The sequence below is a fragment of the Lepidochelys kempii genome, unplaced genomic scaffold, assembly GCF_965140265.1.
Source record: "Lepidochelys kempii isolate rLepKem1 unplaced genomic scaffold, rLepKem1.hap2 scaffold_174, whole genome shotgun sequence".
Lineage (NCBI taxonomy): Eukaryota > Metazoa > Chordata > Testudines > Cheloniidae > Lepidochelys > Lepidochelys kempii.
Window position 1 is genome coordinate 53,690 of NW_027333613.1, and position 19,659 is coordinate 73,348.

The 19,659-nt window shown below is 57.6% G+C and overlaps 1 protein-coding gene across 2 annotated transcripts; it reads right to left on the minus strand.

Annotated features, from left to right (window-relative positions):
* Positions 1-28: 28 nt before the first annotated feature.
* Positions 29-12,368, minus strand: SENP3 (SUMO specific peptidase 3). 2 transcript variants are annotated; one of them, XM_073326913.1, is made up of 12 exons: positions 12,269-12,368; positions 10,262-10,379; positions 5,584-6,449; positions 5,189-5,437; positions 4,497-4,608; positions 4,088-4,235; positions 3,685-3,732; positions 3,174-3,251; positions 2,640-2,777; positions 2,318-2,401; positions 1,980-2,030; positions 29-1,584 (listed from the first exon to the last, which is right to left on the minus strand). In XM_073326913.1, exons 1-12 carry the CDS (start codon positions 12,366-12,368, stop codon positions 1,474-1,476), a joined length of 2,103 nt encoding a protein of 700 aa, XP_073183014.1. In that variant the 3' UTR covers positions 29-1,473. The 2 variants fall into 2 exon arrangements, with proteins under 2 accessions (XP_073183014.1, XP_073183013.1); XM_073326912.1 differs by lacking the exons at positions 10,262-10,379; positions 12,269-12,368 and adding an exon at positions 11,258-11,486.
* Positions 12,369-19,659: the final 7,291 nt, after the last annotated feature.

Below are 19,659 nucleotides of genomic sequence, written 5' to 3' on the forward strand. Positions count from 1 at the left end.
CCGACCCCTTCCTTGGTCTTCCTCGTGCTTCTAATGGATTTGCCAAATGTTTCCTTGTTACCCAGTATGTCTCTAGCTAGTTTGTGCTCATTTTGGGCCTTTCGAATTTTGTCCCTACGTATTTGTTTATATTCCTTTGTCATTTCACCTAGTTTCCACTCTTGCGTTTCAGATCCTTGACGATCTCCTGGTTAAGCCAGGGTGGTCTCCAGCCATACTTCTCTCTCTCTCAGGGCAATCATTTGCTTTTGCACCCTTAATCAGGTCTCCTAAAAACGACCAAATCTCTCAAACTCGTTTTCTTCTTACACTTGCTTCTCACAGGATCCTACCTACCAACTCCGTGAGTTTGCTAAAGTCGGCCTCCTTGAAATCCATTGTCTTTATTGTGCCGTCTTCCGTCGTATCCTTTCCCGGAATCACCAACTTGTCTTCCACATTCACATTCTCAACCAGTTCCTCCCCCTTCGTCAAGGCCTCGCCCCGAGTTGCTTTCTCCACCTTCTGAGCGAAAAAATGGCCTCCAGGGCGGTCCAAGGATTCGTCGGATCAGCTGTCCCCTGCCATGTTGTTTTCCCGACGGACGTCGTGGTAGTTGAAGTCACCCGTGGCCACCAAGTCCCGGGCTTCGGCTGAGTTTGTTAAGTTGTTTGAAACTCGGCTTGTCTTACCAGTGTCCCGTTTCCCACCCCGGCGCCCCCTAGCAGACATTCTTCCTCCAAACGGCCAACACGGGGAGACAATTTGCCCCGCTTGGCGGGCGGGGGAGTACACAGGGGAAATGACACCCCCTCCCCGCAGGACCCACATTTCAAGCCCAGGGGGTTCTCCAAAGAAACAAAGTTTATTGCCCAGAACAATTTCCCGCCGCATTATATATATATATATATATATATAAAAAAAAAAAGCTTCTCATCTCACAGCCCAGTGTATAAACTTGTGTCCCCCCCACCCCCCCAACATACAACTTCACTAACACAAATAACCCACGGGAGAAGAAAAGGTGGGGGTAGAGATTCCAATGTCATCTCCCCTCTGCCCCCCTTCCCCGAGGTCTGGGTAGAAATGGCTCCTTCTCCCCCCGCCCCCGTAGTGACACCCCTCCCCCCAAAGCCGGTGTCTCCCCAAAATTCAGGGGTAGGGGGTGTATTTACCATGACCCCCCCCTCCAAATATGTAACAAGGGAAACTGGGTTTAAATATGAAAAAAATAATACAGAACCGGGGGAGAGGGGGATGCCCCCCCCCCAAGTAAAAAACGGTCCCCCAAAAGTCTGGTTGGCGGGGGCAGGAGGGAGCTGGGATTAGCTGCCTCCCTCACCCCGGCTTGAACAGTTCCAATGCTACAGAGTTAATGCCCCTTCCCGCTGCCCGTCCTGGGGTTCAGGGTGCCCCCCCCAGAGTGGGGGAGGAGGCGGTGTCCGCGTGGCCGCATCCGGAAGGGAAGAGGTGGGTGCGTGGGGGGGGGGCGTCTCACACGCTGAGTTTGCAGTGGCAAAGCTCCTTGTACATCTGTCGCCGGAGCTTCGGCATGTCCTGCTGGGTGAAGGTGAACGCCCGGCCCAGCGCCAGGAACTTGCAGTACTGGGGGGCAGGGGGGGAGAAGCAGAGTTAACCAGGGGCACAGAGAAAAAGTTTTCCCCTCCAGGGGGCGCTGGCTCCCATCCGGCCCCAGTCTGCGTGAGCTGAGTTCGTCGGGTCTCAGCCCGGCTCATCACCAGCGTGGGTGGCGCGAGATGCGGCCCACCACTGCGACGGGGAAAACGCACGGTGGGACTTGGGGGGGGGGGGGGGGGGGGGGGGGAGAATGCGAACGGCGTCCCTGCAGCCTCCACAATGGGTGGAGTTGGCAGGTCTAAGGGGGGGCCTAGTGGCTGGGGGGCTGTCGGTGTGCACAGGGGGAGATCCGGGCGATGGGGGGGCGCCAGTGAGGAACCGCTGCTCCCCCCGGCTCCCCCCCAGCGCCAGCCGCCGCTCACCTGCAGGACAAAGGCTCCACAGTCACTGTCGTTATTCTGCCTGGCCACGTTCTGGGGAGAGGAGGGCGAGTGAAGTCTGAGCACCCCCCTGCCCGCGGCAAGAGTCCGGCCCCCCCGCTCTGACCCACCAGCCCCCACTCCCCTCCACCAAGGCGGGGAGAGAACCCAGGAGTCCTGACTCCCAGCCCCCACCCCCTGCTCTGACCCACCAGCCCCCACTCCCCTCCCCGAGCCAGGGAGAGAACCCAGGAGTCCTGGCTCCCAGGCCCCCTGCTCTAACCCACCAGCCCCCACTCCCCTCCCCGAGCCGGGGAGAGAACCCAGGCATCCTGACTCACCATCTTAAAGGAGCCCCTCCAGCCATCTCTGAAGTCCGGCCGATCCTTCTTGTCTGCTTCAGCCTGGAGGTACCTACAGATGTGCTGGGGGGGGTTGAGGGGGGGCAGGAGGAGCACAAAGGGGGTGACTCAAGGGGGGGGGAAAGGGGCCACCTGATAGGACTGCCAGGAGTTAAGGGTGCAATGGGTGCCCCCTGGAAAGGACAGGCCCCGTGCCCCATTCCCCGTCCCCAGAGCCAGCCAGGCCCCGCCCTGGGGCCAGGTGGGAGCCCGCGCCCCCTGGAGGGGACAGGCCCCGCCCCCTGCCCCCCTGCCCGGTTACCTTGGGGCAGCGGCGGTTGAGCGTCCGCTGGGAGTCGAAGTAGGTGATGCTCTTCTGCCTCACGTCCACGGAGACCAGGGACCAGTGCACCTCCAGGTGGATGGGGATGAGCAGCAGGTCCTTGTTGAAGATGTCCACCTGCGGGGGGCGCCCCACGCACTCAGCCAGCCAGCCACCTCCTCCAGCCCTGCCTGCCGGGGGAGAGCGCCCCCTGCCAAGCCCCCCAGCCCGCTGCCTGCCCCCCAGTGCCGCCCTGGGGCCAGCCCCGCCTGCCAGGGCAGAGCACCCCCTGCCAAGCCCCCCAGCGCCGCCCTGGGGCCAGCCCCGCCTGCCGGGAGAGAGCACCCCCCGCCCTCCCAGCGTCCCCAAGCGCCGCCCTGGGGCCAGCCCCGCCTGCCGGGGGAGAGCGCCCCCTGCCGAGCCCCCCGCCCCGCTCCCTGCCCCTCAGGGCAAGCCCTGCCTGACGGGGGAGAGCGCCCCCTGCAGAGCCCCCCACCCCGCTCCCTGCCCCACAGCGCCCCCTGCCGCACTCACATTTTTGGTCCAGCGTTTCACCCCCTCGTACCCCTTCGTTCGTAGCTTATCGTAGAAAAAACTGTTGAAGAAATGGACCTGGGGAGGGAGGAAGCCTCTGTTTAGACACCAACAGCCCCAGGCCCGGCCCTTCCACCCGGCCGGGCGCAGCAGGGCCTCTGGGCTGCCCCAGCCCCACGGCTCTAACCACCAGCCCCCACTCCCCTCCCAGAGCTGGGGAGAGAACCCAGGAGTCCTGGTTCCCAGCCCCCCCCGCCAACTCTAACCACCAGGCCCCACTCCCCTCCCAGGGCCGGGGCTTCTCCGACTCCTATCAAGTCTCTGCTGAAGTGGTGGGGCAGGCCTGATTTACCCCAGTGGGGGGTGCAGGGGAAGCCAAGGACTGGGGTAACAGGGGCTGTAGGTCGGGATCGAGGGGCGTCAGTCCCCATCAGCTGCAGGTTGCCACCTAGTGGCGGTTCCTTAGAATGGCACCTCGCCACCCCGAAACTCTAGGTAAGAGGGCGCTCACCTTGTCTGGCACCGTATCCATGACGAGGTCCCCGTACATGTTCATGACCTGCGCACGCAACAGTGAGAAAGGACAGAGGGTTAGGGGCACCCCACCCCACTCCGGGCCTGGTGCCCGGCGCTGCGATGCGACCCCCTCTGGGGCAGGGCGGCTGGTTACACAGGGACCCCTCGCCCGGCACTGAGATGCGGCCACCACTGGCGCGGGGCGGCTGGTTACACAGGGACCCCTCGCCCGGCACTGAAATGCGGCCACCTCTGGGGTGGGGCGGCTGGTTATACAGGGACCCCTCGCCCAGTGCCGAGACACCCTGGGGCTTGGGGGCCAGTACTGACTGCCAGGGGAGGGCCCCCTGCCCCGCAGCGCCCCCCCCACCCCCCGGTGGGCTTGCTGAGCGCCCCACCTGGTCATTGAGCCAGTTGGGGCCGTAGAGCGTCTGCAGGTCGTCCATGGTCAGCACGTGGCGCTTGTAATTCACCCGGAAGCCCCTCACCATGGCGTTGCCCGGCATCCGCTGGTACGACTGGATCAGCTGCTGCACCGTGCCCTTCCTGTGGGGTGGGGTAGCCAGGGGTGGGAGGCAGGCATGAGAATGGAACCCAGGAGTCCTGGTTCCCAGCCCCTCCCCCGGCTCTAACCCACCAGCCCCCACTCCCCTCCCAGAGCCAGGGAGAGAACCCAGGAGTCCGGGCTCCCAGCCCCTCCCCCCACTCTAACCCACCAGCCTCCACTCCCCTCCCAGAGCCGGGGAGAGAACCCAGGCGTCCTGGCTCCTAGCCCTCCCCGGCCCTGCTCTAAACCCTCCCGGGTACCTCTGTGGCGTGGAAAACTCTTGCTGGAAAATGTCTTCTAGCTTCTCCACCACCTCATCGGTGCTGACGGGGATGAGGCTGCCGTAGGCCTGAAGGAACTCATCCAGAATGCCTGCGGGGTGGAGAGCAGCAGGATAGAATAGCTGAGGTGACAGCGCTGGGGGCTGAGATGCGGCCACCTCTGGGGTGGGGCGGCTGGTTATACAGGGATGCTGGAGTCAGAGACCGCGATTCATCTTAGCTTGCATACGAAAAGCAAGCCTCTTTCCACCACTGATGCTCACAAAAAACCCTCCCCGAGATCACCGCATTGCAGGCTGTCTGCCTGAGACCCTGGCTCACTGGTGCGTCATGTCCCCCGGAGGAGCTAAGTGGGATTTTAACTCTGAAACCTAGTGATGGTGCCTGGTTTTCTCTGGGTCTTAACTGAGCAGGGAAGCATGGAGAGTCGCCAAAGGTGAGGAAGCCAGAAAGCGGCACTGCCCGGCGGCATGGCTGCGTCCTGTCCTAATCCCTCCCCTTCACCCCCCCAAGGCTGCTGAAAGAAAGCCTGACACCTTGTGGTGGGAGGTCAACGCTACACCCGTTTTGGCATGACGTCCTCCTGCACTCGCCCCTCCCCTGCCTTCTCCCCACCTTTATTGGGGGGCCCCGCATAGGGGGGCACCCCCTCCCACGCCCTAGCTCCTTACTCTGTACGCAGGTGACGTGTTCCTCCCGCAAGGGGCTGAGTTGTGCTGCCTTCTCCCCGGGCGGCGCCTCTCTCGGGGGCCCTCCGGGCCCATCCTTGGCCCGGAAGAACTCCTCCACCGCGTGGGCCCCGCCGATGCTGCAGACGTTGCTGATGACGATGCTGGGGTCCGAGGAGGCGGCAGCCAGGGCTCCGAGGTTGCCGTCGGGGGCCAGGGAGGCGAAGCCGTTGGGCAGGGTGCTCGCGGGGCCTGGGGGCGGGGGAGGAGACATGGGGCCCGTTACGCTGGGGGGGAGGATGGGTGTAAGGGGTTCCCTATGGGTCCAATTCCACCCCCCTCTGCCATAGCCCCTTCCCATAACAAGCAGTGAGGCCCCCCTGCCCCCTCCTGGTTACCTGGGTCCCCGTCCAGCGTGGGCGCCTCTCTCCTGCTCCCGGGGGGCGACCGCTCTGCCGGGAGCCGGGCGCCGTCCTCCCCGCCCACCTCCATGGCGCCGTCCGCCCGCTGCAGCTGGGCGTACTGCGGGTACGGGGAGGAGCCGGGCTCCTCGCCCATCAGCGCCCCCAGCAGGGTGAGCCGGGGGGGCGAGGGGGCGAAGGCCCCGCCCAGGTGGTAGTCCAATCGGGGCGAGGGGCGGGGCCGGAAGCGCAAGGGGCAGGGCCCTGGCTTGGCCCCGCCCTGGCAGTCCTCCTCCTCCTCCTCCAGGGGGCAGCCTTTCAGGTCGTCGTCGGGCTGGGAACCGGGCGAGAGGGAGGAGCGAGTCCGCTTGGCGCTGCCCCGCCGGCGCCCCCGGCAGGCCAGCTTGCCCCACAGCTTCCAGGGGAAGGCCAGGGAGGAGCATTTGGAATACAGCAGCATGCGGAAAGCCCGCCGGGCCCGCTGACGCCGTCGCAGCTGGCAGCGCCGCCTGCTGGCCCCCAGGAGCGGTGGCCGCCCCCCGGCGAAGGGCCAGTCCGGGCCTCCGCTCCTGGCCACCTTCTCCCCGGTGGTTTTGCTCCGGGCCCAGCCCGCGACGCGAGGCAAGTCCCAGTCGCCGGCGTGGCCTTCCTCCTCGCTGTCGAAGCCTGGGGGTTGCTCTTTGGTGTAGGCCAGCCGGCGCCCGCCTTCGAAGCAGCCGCCATGCTTGGGGGCCGGGGGTTGGGGCTCCTCCCAGTCCTGAGACGCCAGGCGCAGCCTCTCCCGCCTCGGGGGCTCACGGAGCCCAGGGCTGGGGCCCCACAGCTTCTTGGCCTGGATGGTTTCCTTCATGGCTCCGACGTGCCTGTAGGGAGCGGGGGACAAGGGTAAGGGCTGCCAGCCTCCTGCTGCACCGGATGCCAGGGAGATCCTCGACTCACTGCCATGCCACCCATCCCGCGCTTCAGTTTCCCCCATGCTCCTACTCTGCTGGGTACTGAGGGAGGAGGGGTGGCAACACACCTCACAATGGGGGAGTCACTGTCAGCGTACCAGGGGACCTCTGATCCCAGCTGGGACCTGGCACAATCAGGCCAGGATCTGCCCAGACCTTATCCAAATCCAGTCAGGGTGTCTGGGCCAATTGGGGGGCATCCCTATCTTGGGGTTGGGGAGAACCTCGATGCCAGGGGGACCCCAATCCCGGTCGGACAGGGCCTGTGCAACACTCGGCATAAGTCCTTGCCCAGTTCGAATTCCTAGACGCTACCGTAATGGGCTCTCTTGAATCGGTTTGAGGCTGGTTTGGCCAAATTTGTTTCACCCCTGGACAGGGACCCATTGATTCTGGACCAATTTGGGAGCCTCCACGTGTCTTCCGTTGGCCTCTGTAGCTGTGTCGCTCCCAAAATATGAGAGAGACGAGCTCTCGGGGACCCAGAGAGCGTCTGCGTGGAAGCTCAAACCCCTGTCTCTTTCACCAGCGGAAACCGGTCCAATAAAGGGTGTCTCACCCCTCCTGGTCTCTATATTAAATCACAATACGTTTGCGTGTCTGACTGAAAACTCTCTGAATCCTGTGTCCCATTGTGGTGCCCACAACTTAAGGACGAGGGTGGTGAAGCACTGGAATGGATTCCCTAGGGAGGTGGTGGAATCTCCTTCCTTAGAGGTTTTCAAGGCCCTGCTTGACAAAGCCCTGGCTGGGATGATTTAGTTGGGGTTGGTCCTGCTTTGAGCAGGGGATTGGACTAGAGAACTCCTGAGGTCCCTTCCAACCCTAATCTTCTTCTTCTATGATCCATCGGAGAGGGGTCAGAGAAGAGCCGTAGGAATGATTCAAAAACCAGCCCTAGATTGAGAGACTCAAAGAGCTCGGTCTCGTTTGCTTGGCAAAGAGAAGGTGAAAGGGTGACTTGATCACTCTAAGTATCTACCTGCGGAACAAATATTGCATAACGGGCTTTTCAATCTCGCAGAGAAAAGTCTAACACCATCTCTGTGCGCACTGACAGCCCCCCAGCTAGAGACATGCACGGGGGGAAAAAAGGCGTACAGCTTGGAAAAGAGACGACTAAGGGGGGATACGATAGAAGTCTCTAAAATCATGACTGGTGTGGAGGAAGTAAATAAGGAAGTGTTATTTACTCCGTCCCAGAACACAAGAACTAGGGGTCACCAAATGCAACTAATAGGCAGCAGGTTTCAAACACACAAAAGGAAGTGTTTCTTCCCACAATGCACAGTCAACCTGTGGAACTCCTCGCCAGAGGGTGTTGTGAAGGCCAAGGCTAGAACAGGGTTCAGAAAAGATCTAGATACGTTCATGGAGGATAGGTCCATCAACGGCTATTAGCCAGGATGGTGTCCCTAGTCTCTGTCTGCCAGAAGCTGGAAATGGATGACAGGGGATGGATCACTTGATGATTCCCTGTTCTGTTTATTCCCCCTGGGGTACCTGGCATTTCCACTGTCAGAAGACAAGATACTGGGCTAGATGTACCTTTTGTCTGACCCACTCTGGCCGCTCTTATGAGAATAATTAAACACTGGAACAACTGACCAAGGATCGTGGTGGATTGTCCTTCACCAACAATGTATAAATCAAGATCGGAGGCTGGGAATTCGGAGGAGAACCTAACTGGTCCGAAGACAGAGCTTCAGCAGTTTAAGAACGGGATTATCTGACAGCGTTGCCCAGTAGGGCAGGGGATCTTGTCTCCATGACGTAAGAGGTCCCTTCCGGTTCTGTTGTGCATCTGTGCAGCGCTGGAATCGCCAGATCAAATCCAACCAGCCTCAGACACTTCAAACAAAGGTGTAAAAACCCTACAGATGGGGGATAAACTACCCCCTACAAATGTCTTGTCTTGATCTCCGAGATCGGCTTTAAATCCCGAAGCATGAGGTAGGTTTAACTGCCCTTCCAAAACTCGTTAGCGTTCACTACCCTAACTCTGGATATTCCAGAGAGACGGCCAATCCCTCTTTGTATCTTGTTACGTTGCTGGCCTGAAGCAGAGAGTTCCGCCGATTAACTGCAGTTAGACAATACGTGCAAATGAAAAGGTTGCAAATTCAAACCTGATCAAAGGAAATTCATTTCATGGACTGTCCCCTTGTTCTTATCTCAAGACAGAGACAACAGAAATTCCCAGTCCGTCTTCTTTATCCCAATATGGTTAAGCAAGACAGAATTTAATTATTTTTTATAATTCCGATGGATATAATATCTATGTTTATTTTTCAGCCTTTCCCATGATTTTTAGTCATTTACATTTTCACAGTTGTGCAAAATGATGGGATGCCTTATTTTAAATGTTTTTATCTATTTCAAATTTTCACAGCTGGGCAATAATTTAACGACAGTAAAAGTCGAGCTCCAAAAAGCTAAAGATTTACAACTGTTTAAAACACGGACTGTCAATAGCACACGTCAAAACTGATTTAAGGATATTGGCTTCCTTCACCTAGCCGTAAATGTCAATGATCATCGATGAAAATATTTTCTCATCTGTCTGCGTGCGTACACTGAAATCGACTTTTACTTAATCGTCCCAAGTCTAATTATTTTATGGACTTTTAGCATCTCCCCTCTTATTTATCTCCTTGCGAAGAAGATTTGTCTTAGAAGCTTGCTTGATTACAGTCCTGGGGAGAAAATTCCGGGGACTAAATTCTTTAAGGTAGCAGAGAAAGGCAGATCAAGATTTTAACGGCTGGAAGTTGAAGCCAGGCAAATTCCGATACGTAGGGCCCTACCAAATTCACGGGCCATTTTCACGGTCATAGGATTTTAAAAAATCATCAATGTCATGATTTCAGCTTGTTAAATCTGAAATGTCACGGTGTTGGAATTGCAGGGGTCCTGACCCAAAAAGGAGTCGTGGGGGGAGTGGGGTTTGCAAGGTTATTGTAGGGGGTGTTGAGGTACGACTACCCTTACTTCTGCCCTGCAGCTGGCGGGGTGCTGCTCTCTGCTTGCGCAGCTCTGAAGGCAGTGCCGAAGTACGGATAGCAATACCATGACCCCCCTTAAAATAACCTTTTTTGGGTCAGGACCCCCAGTTTGAGAAACGCTGGTCTCCCCTGTGAAATCCATATTGTAAAGGCACACAAAAGACCCGATTTCACAAGGTCCATATTTCACGGTCCGTGACGCGCTTTTAGTGGCCGTGAATTTGGTAGGGGCCTTACTGACGTGGTACCAATTTGTAACAGTGAGGGGGAGTCGCTGCTTGAACACATTCCCACATGGTGGATTTTCCATCAATTGAACTCTTCCAAGCCAGACCAGATGCCTTTCCAGAAGACGGTGCATAGTCCAACGCAAGTGAGTGGGTAACATTTAATGGGGATATAACTGGGTCAGACTCATTAGATGATCTGGCCTTAAATCTAACAAGCTGAAAGCTATGCTGGTATAAGCACCTTCCTATCAATATAACTATGCCACACTATGCTACGACTTACTGTTACCAGTCTAGCTTCTTTCACTCCAAGAGGGTGTTTTTAATATACACTATACTCCCGTTTCCCCTTTTATCCGAACCTCTGCATTACCCAAGGAAGGGATCTGGAGAACGCAGAGGTTCAGATCATAAAGCAGAGACCCCTGGGCAGGACTGAAGACAACAACCCCTGCCGCTGATTCAATTTCCCTGCACTCTCGCGTACCCAAATAAATTCCGGGTCCCCCGGGGCATTTCGGATAATCGGGAGCGTACCGGTATAAAGGCGGGCTTTGCCAGAAAAGCTGCGTCCAAAGCAGCGTGCCTAGTGTAGACAAGACCTGCTGCTGAAATAGAAAGCTTTCCCAAGGTACGCACAGCAAAGACGTGACCTCCCTGCCATGGAGGAAAGAGGCAAGTGGGGGGCGGGGGGGGGGGACACAAAGAGCCATGGGCATGGGGTGAGACTGGGGGGCCCTGGCATGGGAGAAGGCAGAATGGAGAGAGAATGGGTCACCCTAGTATGGGGCTGAGAAGGGAATTGGGGTGCACACAGAACCACTGGCATGGGGGAGGAAAATTGGGGACACACAGAACTTCTGGCATGGGGGAGATTGAGGGACCCCAGTATGGGGTGGAGAGTCCCTCGTGTGGGGGAGGAAGTGAGGGACCCTGACATGGGGGAAGGAGGCAATGGGAGGGGCACAGAGAGCCCCTAGCACGGGGAGCAGAGGGAATGGAGGATACAGACAGAGCCCCTGGTATGGGGGAGATGGGAAGAAGCTGCAAGAGAGGGGGATGGGAGTTGGTCCCAGGGAGCCTGTCAGGGGGTGGGGAATGGCGGGAGGCAAGGAGCTGCCCACATCCACCGTGAGCTCGACTAATCCAGCTGCGGAGCGTGCGTGCCCTCTTGTTCGCATTACCGGGCATGGACCGGGAGGCCAGGGCGCTAGGCAAAGACACCCAGAACAAAGATCTCACCACCTCAGAGACGGCAGCGTCACGGGCGATGCTCGGGATCGGGCAGCAAGGACCAGGACAGCAAAGACAAGCTGGCGATAGAGATGGGGAGGGGGCCAAGAGATGGGGGGGGGGAGCCAACGACCTGCGGAGCTGCATGGGGTGGGGGGGGATGAGCAGCACTTGCTGAGGCCAGGAGAAGGCCGAGCCAGCGACGGAGCCGGGAAAGGAGGCGAGTTCGAGCGAGGGACGGGAAAGGCACCTCGACGCTGCAAGAGTCAGGACCTTCTGGGTTGGAACGGCCGCAGAGATCAAAGCAGCAGCAGATGGTTTTTCACCCGGGGGTCAAGCCCGGGGTTTCGGGGGGTGGGTTAGAGAACCCGAGTTAAGCCCACGCCGCAGGGCGGCCGTACCCCCGGGAGCCCGGCCGGATTCAGAGGCCGCCTAGAGGGGAGGCAGAGGCCTGAGTCCAAGCCCGACAGGGTGTTTAGTAAGCGACCCCCCCGCCCAGCCCCGATCCGGCAGCAAAGGGCCAGGCCCCCCCATGGCGGTGCTGGGCTCTCCGGCAACTGGGGGAAGGGGTGGACCGGGGGGGGGGTGTCTCTCTTCCTCCCCTTGTCACAGCGCCGGGGGGAGCAGGGGGGGCCGCCCCGGCCAACCCCACTGAAGCCCCCCCCCCGGGGCCTGGGTATTTGGGGGGGGGGAAGTGCCTCGGACCCCAGGCAAAGCTCCCTCGGAGGGGGGGACTGGTGGGGTGGGGGCTCTGCCCTGAGATCCCCTCAGCCCCCCCAGGAGAAGATCAAGGGAGGAAAGGGGAGCTGGGGGGGGGACACAAAGCCTCTAACACCCCCCCCAGAGCGGGGAAGGGGAGGAGCGGACCCGGGTGGGGACAGGGCGGGGGAGGGGCGGCGGACCGCAGTGGGGACAGGGCGGGGGGGGAGGGGCGGCGGACCGCAGTGGGGACAGGGCGGGGGGGAGGGGCGGCGGCGGACCTGGGTGGGAGCAGGGCGAGGGGGGAGGGGGCGGCGGACCGCAGTGGGGACAGGGCGAGGGGGGAGGGGCGGCGGACCGCAGTGGGGTCAAGGCGGGGGGGAGGAGCGGACCCAGGTGGGAACAGGGCGGGGGGGGAGGGGCGGCGGACCGCAGTGGGGACAAGGCGGGGGGGAGGGGAGGAGCGGACCCAGGTGGGAACAGGGCGGGGGGGAGGGGCGGCGGACCCAGGTGGGAACAGGGCGGGGGGGGACAGGACCGAGGGGCGGGGCCGGTCACTCACCCCCCCCCCCGGAGAGCGGGGCCTCGCTCCGGCTCCCTGCGCCGCCGCCGCCGCCGCCTCCCAGGACCGAGGAGCCGCCGGCGCCGCCCAATGGCGTCATCAACCCGCGCGCCCGAAAAAAGAAAGGGGGGGGCCGCGCGCGCCGCGTCACCTCCGCCGCCCCGCCCCCTCCCCCGGACGCAAGCGCCGCGTTACGTCACGTTCCCGGCGCGCGGCGTCACTCCCCCCCCTCTCCGCCTTCGCGCTGCGCGCTGCGTCACCGCGCTGCCTCCTTGGGCGGGGCCACGCCTCGCTCCTGGGGTGTTACGTCACGGCCACGGCGTGCGTCCCTCAAGAGGGAGGGGGCGGGGCCTGATCCTTCCCGTGGGAGGGAGGGGCTGGGAGAGGGAGCCTGGGAGGCCGCGGGGCATTGTGGGACAGGCGATCACCCCATGTGCCCCAGGGCATTGTGGGATAGGTCGCCCTGGTGCATTGTGGGACAGGAGGCCACGGTCGCCCTGGAGCATTGTGGGACAGGAGGCCATGGTCACCCTGGGGCATTGTGGGACAGGAGGCCGCAGTCACCCTGGTGCAATGTGGGAAAGGAGGCCACAGTCGCCCTGGTGGATTGTGGGATAGGTCGCCCCATGGCATTGTGGGACAGGAGGCCACGGTCACCCCGGGGCATTGTGGGACAGGAGGCCATGGTCACCCCGGGGCATTGTGGGACAGGAGGCCGCAGTCACCCTGGTGCAATGTGGGAAAGGAGGCCACAGTCGCCCTGGTGCATTGTGGGATAGGTCGCCCCATGGCATTGTGGGACAGGAGGCCACGGTCACCCAGGCCATTGTGGGACAGGAGGCCACGGTCGCCCTGGAGCATTGTGGGATAGGTCGCCCCATGGCATTGTGGGACAGGAGGCCGCAGTCACCCTGGTGCAATGTGGGAAAGGAGGCCACAGTCGCCCTGGTGGATTGTGGGATAGGTCGCCCCATGGCATTGTGGGACAGGAGGCCACGGTCACCCAGGCGCATTGTGGGACAGGAGGCCATGGTCACCCCGGGGCATTGTGGGACAGGAGTCTGCGGTCGCCCCGGAGCATTGTGGGATAGGTCACCCCAGGACATGGTGGGATAGGAGACCGCGGTCGCCCCGGGGCATTGTGGGACAGGAGGCTGTGGTCGCCCCAAGGCATTGTGGGACGAGAGGCTGCCCTGGGGCACCCTGGAACTGGAGATGGTCCTGGGGCATCATGGGACACTAGGCTGCCTCGGGGCACTGTGGGACTGGAGACCATCCTGGGGCATTGTGGGAGAGGAGCCCACCCCCGGGGCATTGTGGGATAGAAGGCCACTTGGCACGATGGGTTGGGGCACGAGGCCACGTCCTGTCACGGAGGGCTGGCAGAGCCCTGCACATTTTTCTGGGAAGGCAGCCTCCCCACCCCCCCAGTGCCTCAAGGCATCGTCTAACAGCTGCCACGTGCTGAGGCTGAGAGGGGTGACGCAATGACTCCCTTCTGGGCCCTGCCCCCGGCCTGTACAAGACCAATGGCCCCAGCCCAGCCCTTGCGCTGCAGCCGGGCTTGGAGATGAGGTCCGCTCTGCCTCCGCCTCCCCACGTACTGCGGCTGGGGCTCGGCCTTCCAAGGCACTGGACGTGATTTGTTGGAGGAAGAGGCAACACAGCTGCTGGAAAGGGAAATCACGCCTCGCTGATCTACTACAATTCTTTCAGGGGCATCAACAAACACGTGGACAGTGCATCTGGCATACCTGGACTTTCCAAAAGCCTTTGACAAGGTCCCTCACCGAAGGCTCTTAAGCAAAGCAGTCACGGGATAAAAGGGAAGCTTGTCTCATGGGTCAGAAACTGGCTAAAAGATGGGAACAACGGGTAGGAATAAACAGTCAGTTTTCAGAATGGAGAGCGATAAACCGCAGGGTCCCTCAAGGATCTGTACTGGGACTGTGCTGGCTGGAGTATGGAAGAGCTTCTGTACGAGCAGAGATTAAAAAGACGGAACTGTTTGGCTTGGAAAAGAGGATTACGGAGAAGGAGATGATACAGGTCTATCAAATCATGAATGGTGTGGAGAAAGTGTATTTATTTTCCCTTTCACATAACACAAGAACCAGGGTGACATACTCAAGTTAATAAGCCGCAGCTTTAAAACCAAACCAAAGGAAGTTCTTGACCCAACCTGGGGAACTCCTTGCCAGGGGATGTTGTGAAGGCCAAAAGTATAACATGGTTAAAAAAAAGAATTAGTTACGTTCCCGGAGGATAGGTCCATCAGTGGCTATTAGCCAAGATGGTCAGGGGGACAACCCCATGCTCCGGGTGGCCCCAAACCTCTGACTGCCAGAAGCTGGGATTGGACAACAGGGCAACTTTCCATTGATCCAGCCCCTGTTCAGTTCCTTCCCTTGGAAGCACCTGGCACGGCTCCTGTCAGAAGACGGGATACTGGGCTAGATGGACCTTTGGTCTGACCTTCTATGGCCATTCTGATGTGCCAGTCAAGCCATTTTAGAGCGGTCAACCCCTTCCACGGTAGAGTCTTTTAGAGAGGCTAACAAAGGAACCTTCAACCCAGCCCCTTCCCCGTAGCTGCATGCCTGTCTCCAACCTGCTAACAGGACTCTGATCTGCCCACCATCCAGTCCCCTCCCACCACATTTGTTTGTTTGTTTGTTTGTTTTTGGGGGGGGTCAGCTTTTTGTCCAAATCTGTTTCTTGCCCCCCTTCAGGGTGTGACTTTCCCGTAGACCTTCCACACCAGTTCCCAACCCATTCCAATGTGAACCCCCCCTCCAAAGAATCTATGGAAATCAGACATCTCCTCACTCTTTATTGCACAGAAAGACAGAAATTGCATGCCCAGTTGCGGGGCCGAGTGGTCACAGCTTTTGACCACAAAGACGACACCCAGGGCGGAGAGAGCCACGACGACAGCCAATGCCGCCAGCAAAATCAATACCAGCACCGTCTCAGGCAGATCTTCACTACCTGCAAGAGGAAGAAGGGGGAATAGAGGCAGACACAGTGGAGTCTTGGATCCACAGACCCTCATTACAGCTCATGGCTGTGCCCAGTGGTGTTTCAGGCTCAGAAGCAATTAAGCCCCTTTAAGGTGTGAGAGCACGAAAGAACTTGGGGAAGATGACCGCCCAAGGCAGCCTGCTGCTTGGAGGTTGCCTCCAACAGGCTCAGCCTGTAATCAGAAAACGCCAGGAGAAGGAATTTAATACCTAGCTCTTTTCATCTATAGATCTCCAGGTGCTTTAGAGAAGGTCAATATACTCTCCATTTTACAGATGGGAAAATGGAAGCACTTTAAAGGGACTTGGAAGATCTGGGTGACCTTGCCCGTGTCCCCGTTCAGTGCTCTGTTCACTAGCCCACACTGCCTTTTGGGCACTCCAGGCCAGAAAGCCAGAGCACCGGTTGCTCTTTCTGCGTTCAGGGAAGCAGGACTTTGTAGATGGTATAAACAAGGGTACACCTGACTTATGTCACCCCATCTCCTCATAAAGGCACCTTGGAAAGGCCCAAAATATCTGCTAGCCCCTGGGGCCAGCAGCAGATTCACAGCCAAAGGCCAAAGGAGCCACTATGACCTCAGACACCCTTGATAACATAGGCTGATGAAATTCACCCATCAGGCGCTCCATCCAGATCTAGGAGAGCTAGTTGAAACCTCAGTATTTTGTTTGAGAAATCCCAATATTTATGTAGGACTGGAAAGGTTCCAGGGTCATCCAGTCCAGGCAATCGCATCATATAACCCCGGTCATAAATTTATCAAGATCCATCTGAAGTCTCGTTAGGTTTCTCTCTGATCTCCTTGTTACTTCTATTAGGAGTTATTCTAGTACCCCCACTTGGATTGTTAGAAACCTTCCAATTTAAGATTATTCATGGACGTTTTTGTTCCAATTTGGAACAGAAACGGAGAAGTTTGAAAGTCCCCCCGCAACACACAGTGTCCAAGATTTTTGTTCTGGATCCTTGATTTTATAATCCCCCCCCCCCCCGGCCACACACAAAAAATGGTCTGTTCTACCAAGGTCGAAATGGAACGTCCTTGTGGAGTTGTGCTGGAAGATGCTATGGGAAACACGTTGCGTCTTAATAGGGCATGGAGAGATGTTCTGTTGGATGACTAAAGTGAGAGCTTTAGTCGCAACTGGTCACACTTTCCGATGGCCATTTTGAGGACTCCAAGTGCTGGGAGAATTCACCCTGATTCGGTCCTTAGCGTTGGCCAAGATGGCCGCTATCCTGAGGTCATGACGCTTGTTAACTAACGCACACAGGGGTTGTGACTCCTTGCATGAAAGAACAAGGCGTTATAAAGCTAGGACAGACAGGGAACAAGAGGGGGTCCTTGGGAAATGTGGAGAGGCGTGCATGCACCCCAGGATGTGTGGGGAGACAGAGGTTCACTGCTCGGGATCATAGAAGATCAGGGTTGGAAGAGACCTCAGGAGGTCATCTAGGCCAATCCCCTGCTCAAAGCAGGACCAACCCCAACTAAATCATCCCAGCCAGGGCTTTGTCAAGCAGGGCCTTGAAAACCTCTAAGGATGGAGATTCCACCACCGCCCTGGGGAACCCATTCCAGGATCACAAGTCCTGCGGTGCGTCACAGCTGCCCTGCTCTTGCCCAGCTAGATGGTTCGAGGGTTCACTATCCAGCAGTAGTGGGAAGATATTCCATGGCCTACAACGGTCGGAGATGATTTCCAGATTTTTGCGTGCACACTGGGAAGCTTTCGGCACATGCAGCTTGTACCTGAAACGACCGCCGTTAGGAGCTAGCAGCTTCCCCTCCAGAAGCTCCAATAAATCAGAAGGCAAATAGCCCCGCCTCCAATTTGTCAGCACTTCAGGAGCTGGGGTTCTTGACTCACAATCTTCGTACAGAAGAGGGACTGGCAGAGCGCGGTTCTCTTCCCCTGGGCCGCCATCTTCCCAGCCTCCCTTTGTCTTCCCATGACATCGGCAGACACTTCGTCCGCTTCTGGAATGAGATGGGGTCTGGGAAGATCGTCCGCTTGGAATGCCACCGCTGGGTCCCTGTCAAGGTTCCTCCCCCACTCTGAACTCTAGGGTACAGATGTGGGGACCTGCATGAAAAACCTCCTAAGCTTATCTTTACCAGCTTAGGTCAAAACTTCCCCAAGGTACAAAATATTCCACCCTTTGTCCTTGGATTGGCTGCTACCACCACCAAACTAATACTGGTTACTGGGGAAGAGCTGTTTGGACGCATCTTTCCCCCCAAAATACTTCCCAAAACCTTGCACCCCACTTCCTGGACAAGGTTTGGTAAAAAGCCTCACCAATTTGCCTAGGTGACTACAGACCCAGACCCTTGGATCTTAAGAACAATGAACAATCCTCCCAACGCTTGCACCCCCCCTTTCCTGGGAAATGTTGGATAAAAAGCCTCACCAATTTGCATAGGCGACCACAGACCCAAACCCTTGGATCTGAGAACAATGAAAAAGCATTCAGTTTTCTTACAAGAAGACTTTTAATAAAAATAGAAGTAAATAGAAATAAAGAAATCCCCCTTGTAAAATCAGGATGGTAGATATCTTACAGGGTAATTAGATTCAAAAACATAGAGAACCCCTCTAGGCAAAACCTTAAGTTACAAAAAAGATACACAGACAGAAATAGTTATTCTATTCAGCACAGTTCTTTTCTCAGCCATTTAAAGAAATCATAATCTAACACGTACCTAGCTAGATTACTTACTAAAAGTTCTAAGACTCCATTCCTGGTCTATCCCCGGCAGAAACCAGCATATAGACAGACCCACAGACCCTTTGTTTCTCTCCCTCCTCCCAGCTTTTGAAAGTATCTTGTCTCCTCATTGGTCATTTTGGTCAGGTGGCAGCGAGGTTACCTTTAGCTTCTTAACCCTTTACAGGTGAGAGGAGCTTTCCCCTGGCCAGGGGGAATTTCAAAGGGGTTTACCCTTCCGTTTATATTTATGACAGTCCCCATCTGCATAGGAAGGGGGGAAAAATACATCAGTTATGCCAGCATCTAGACACCTTGCTGTGCTTCTCTGTAGGCTCTTCTCTGTGGGTCCTTCTCTTCTCTGTGGGTCCTTCTGTATTGGCTGTTTTCTTCTCTGAGGGTCCTTCTGTGTCGGCTGTTTTCTTCTCTGAGGGTCCTGCTCTTCTCCATTGGTTCTTCTCTTCTCTATGGGTCCTTCTGTCTAGCTCTTTTCTTCTCTGTGGGTCCTTCTCTATGGGTCCTTCTGTCTGGGCTCTTTTCTTCTCTGTGGGTCCTGCTCTTCTCCATTGGTTCTTCTCTTCTCTATGGGTCCCTCTGTCTAGCTCTTTTCTTCTCTGTGGGTCCTTCTGTCTGGGCTCTTTTCTTCTCTGAGGGTCCTGCTCTTCTCTGTTGGTTCCTCTCTTCTCTACAGGTTCTTCTCTATGGATCCTTCTCTATGGGTCCTTCTGTCTAGCTCTTTTCTTCTCTATATGTTCTTCTCTTCGGGCTCTCTTCTCTATAGGCTCTTCTCTATGGGCTCTTTTCTCTATGGGTCCTTCTCATCTCTATGGGCTGTTCTCTATGGCCTCGTCTCATCTCTATAGGTTCTTCTCTTCTCCATGGGCTCTTCTCTGTGGGTCCTTCTCTATAGGTTTTTCTCTTCTCTATGGTTTCTTCTGTATAGGCACTTTTCTATGGGTTCTTTTCTTTTCTATAGGCTCTTCTCCTCTCTATGGGTTATTCTACCGTGCCCCCCGATGTATACATTCTAAGGTCACAATCTGTGGTCATGTAGGGGCCATGGGACTTGCCGCCTGGTTGATCCCAGGAGTATCTGAGCTGCATCCCCCAGGCCATTAAGCAACTGGGCCCCGTATCGGGCACGTGATTGTCCTCTCCCAGAGAAAGAGGGGCGTGGGTTGGAGGGGCTTATTTTGGTAGGGTTTTATTTTATAAATAAATGGGTAGATTTTTAGATACTACAGCCAGGACAGATCATTGTGATCTCCCTGCCCAGGTCTCCTGGAAGGAGGGTCTAGTGGGGGGAGGGCGGGGGCTGGGAGCCAGGACACCTGGGTTCTATCCCTGGCTCCCCCAGGAGCTCCTTTTCTCAGGACTAGCTCACGACCGAGATCAGGGTGACGCCCAGACCTCCCCGACCGAGATAGCCAAGCCCACAGAGGGATGATTTGGACACTGTGTGTCATACTCCCTCTACTGCGACCTCCCCATGGGTGATTCCCCTACTATTCAACGGATATTTCAGCACAGGGGAGTTAGGCTCGCTCGCTCCCTACTCCTGCCCCAGGGAACTGGGTCATGCAGAAATCCCTCACCCCATACCCTGCAGCTCTCCCCGCACACTTCCCACCCACCCCCCCGCCGATTGCCAC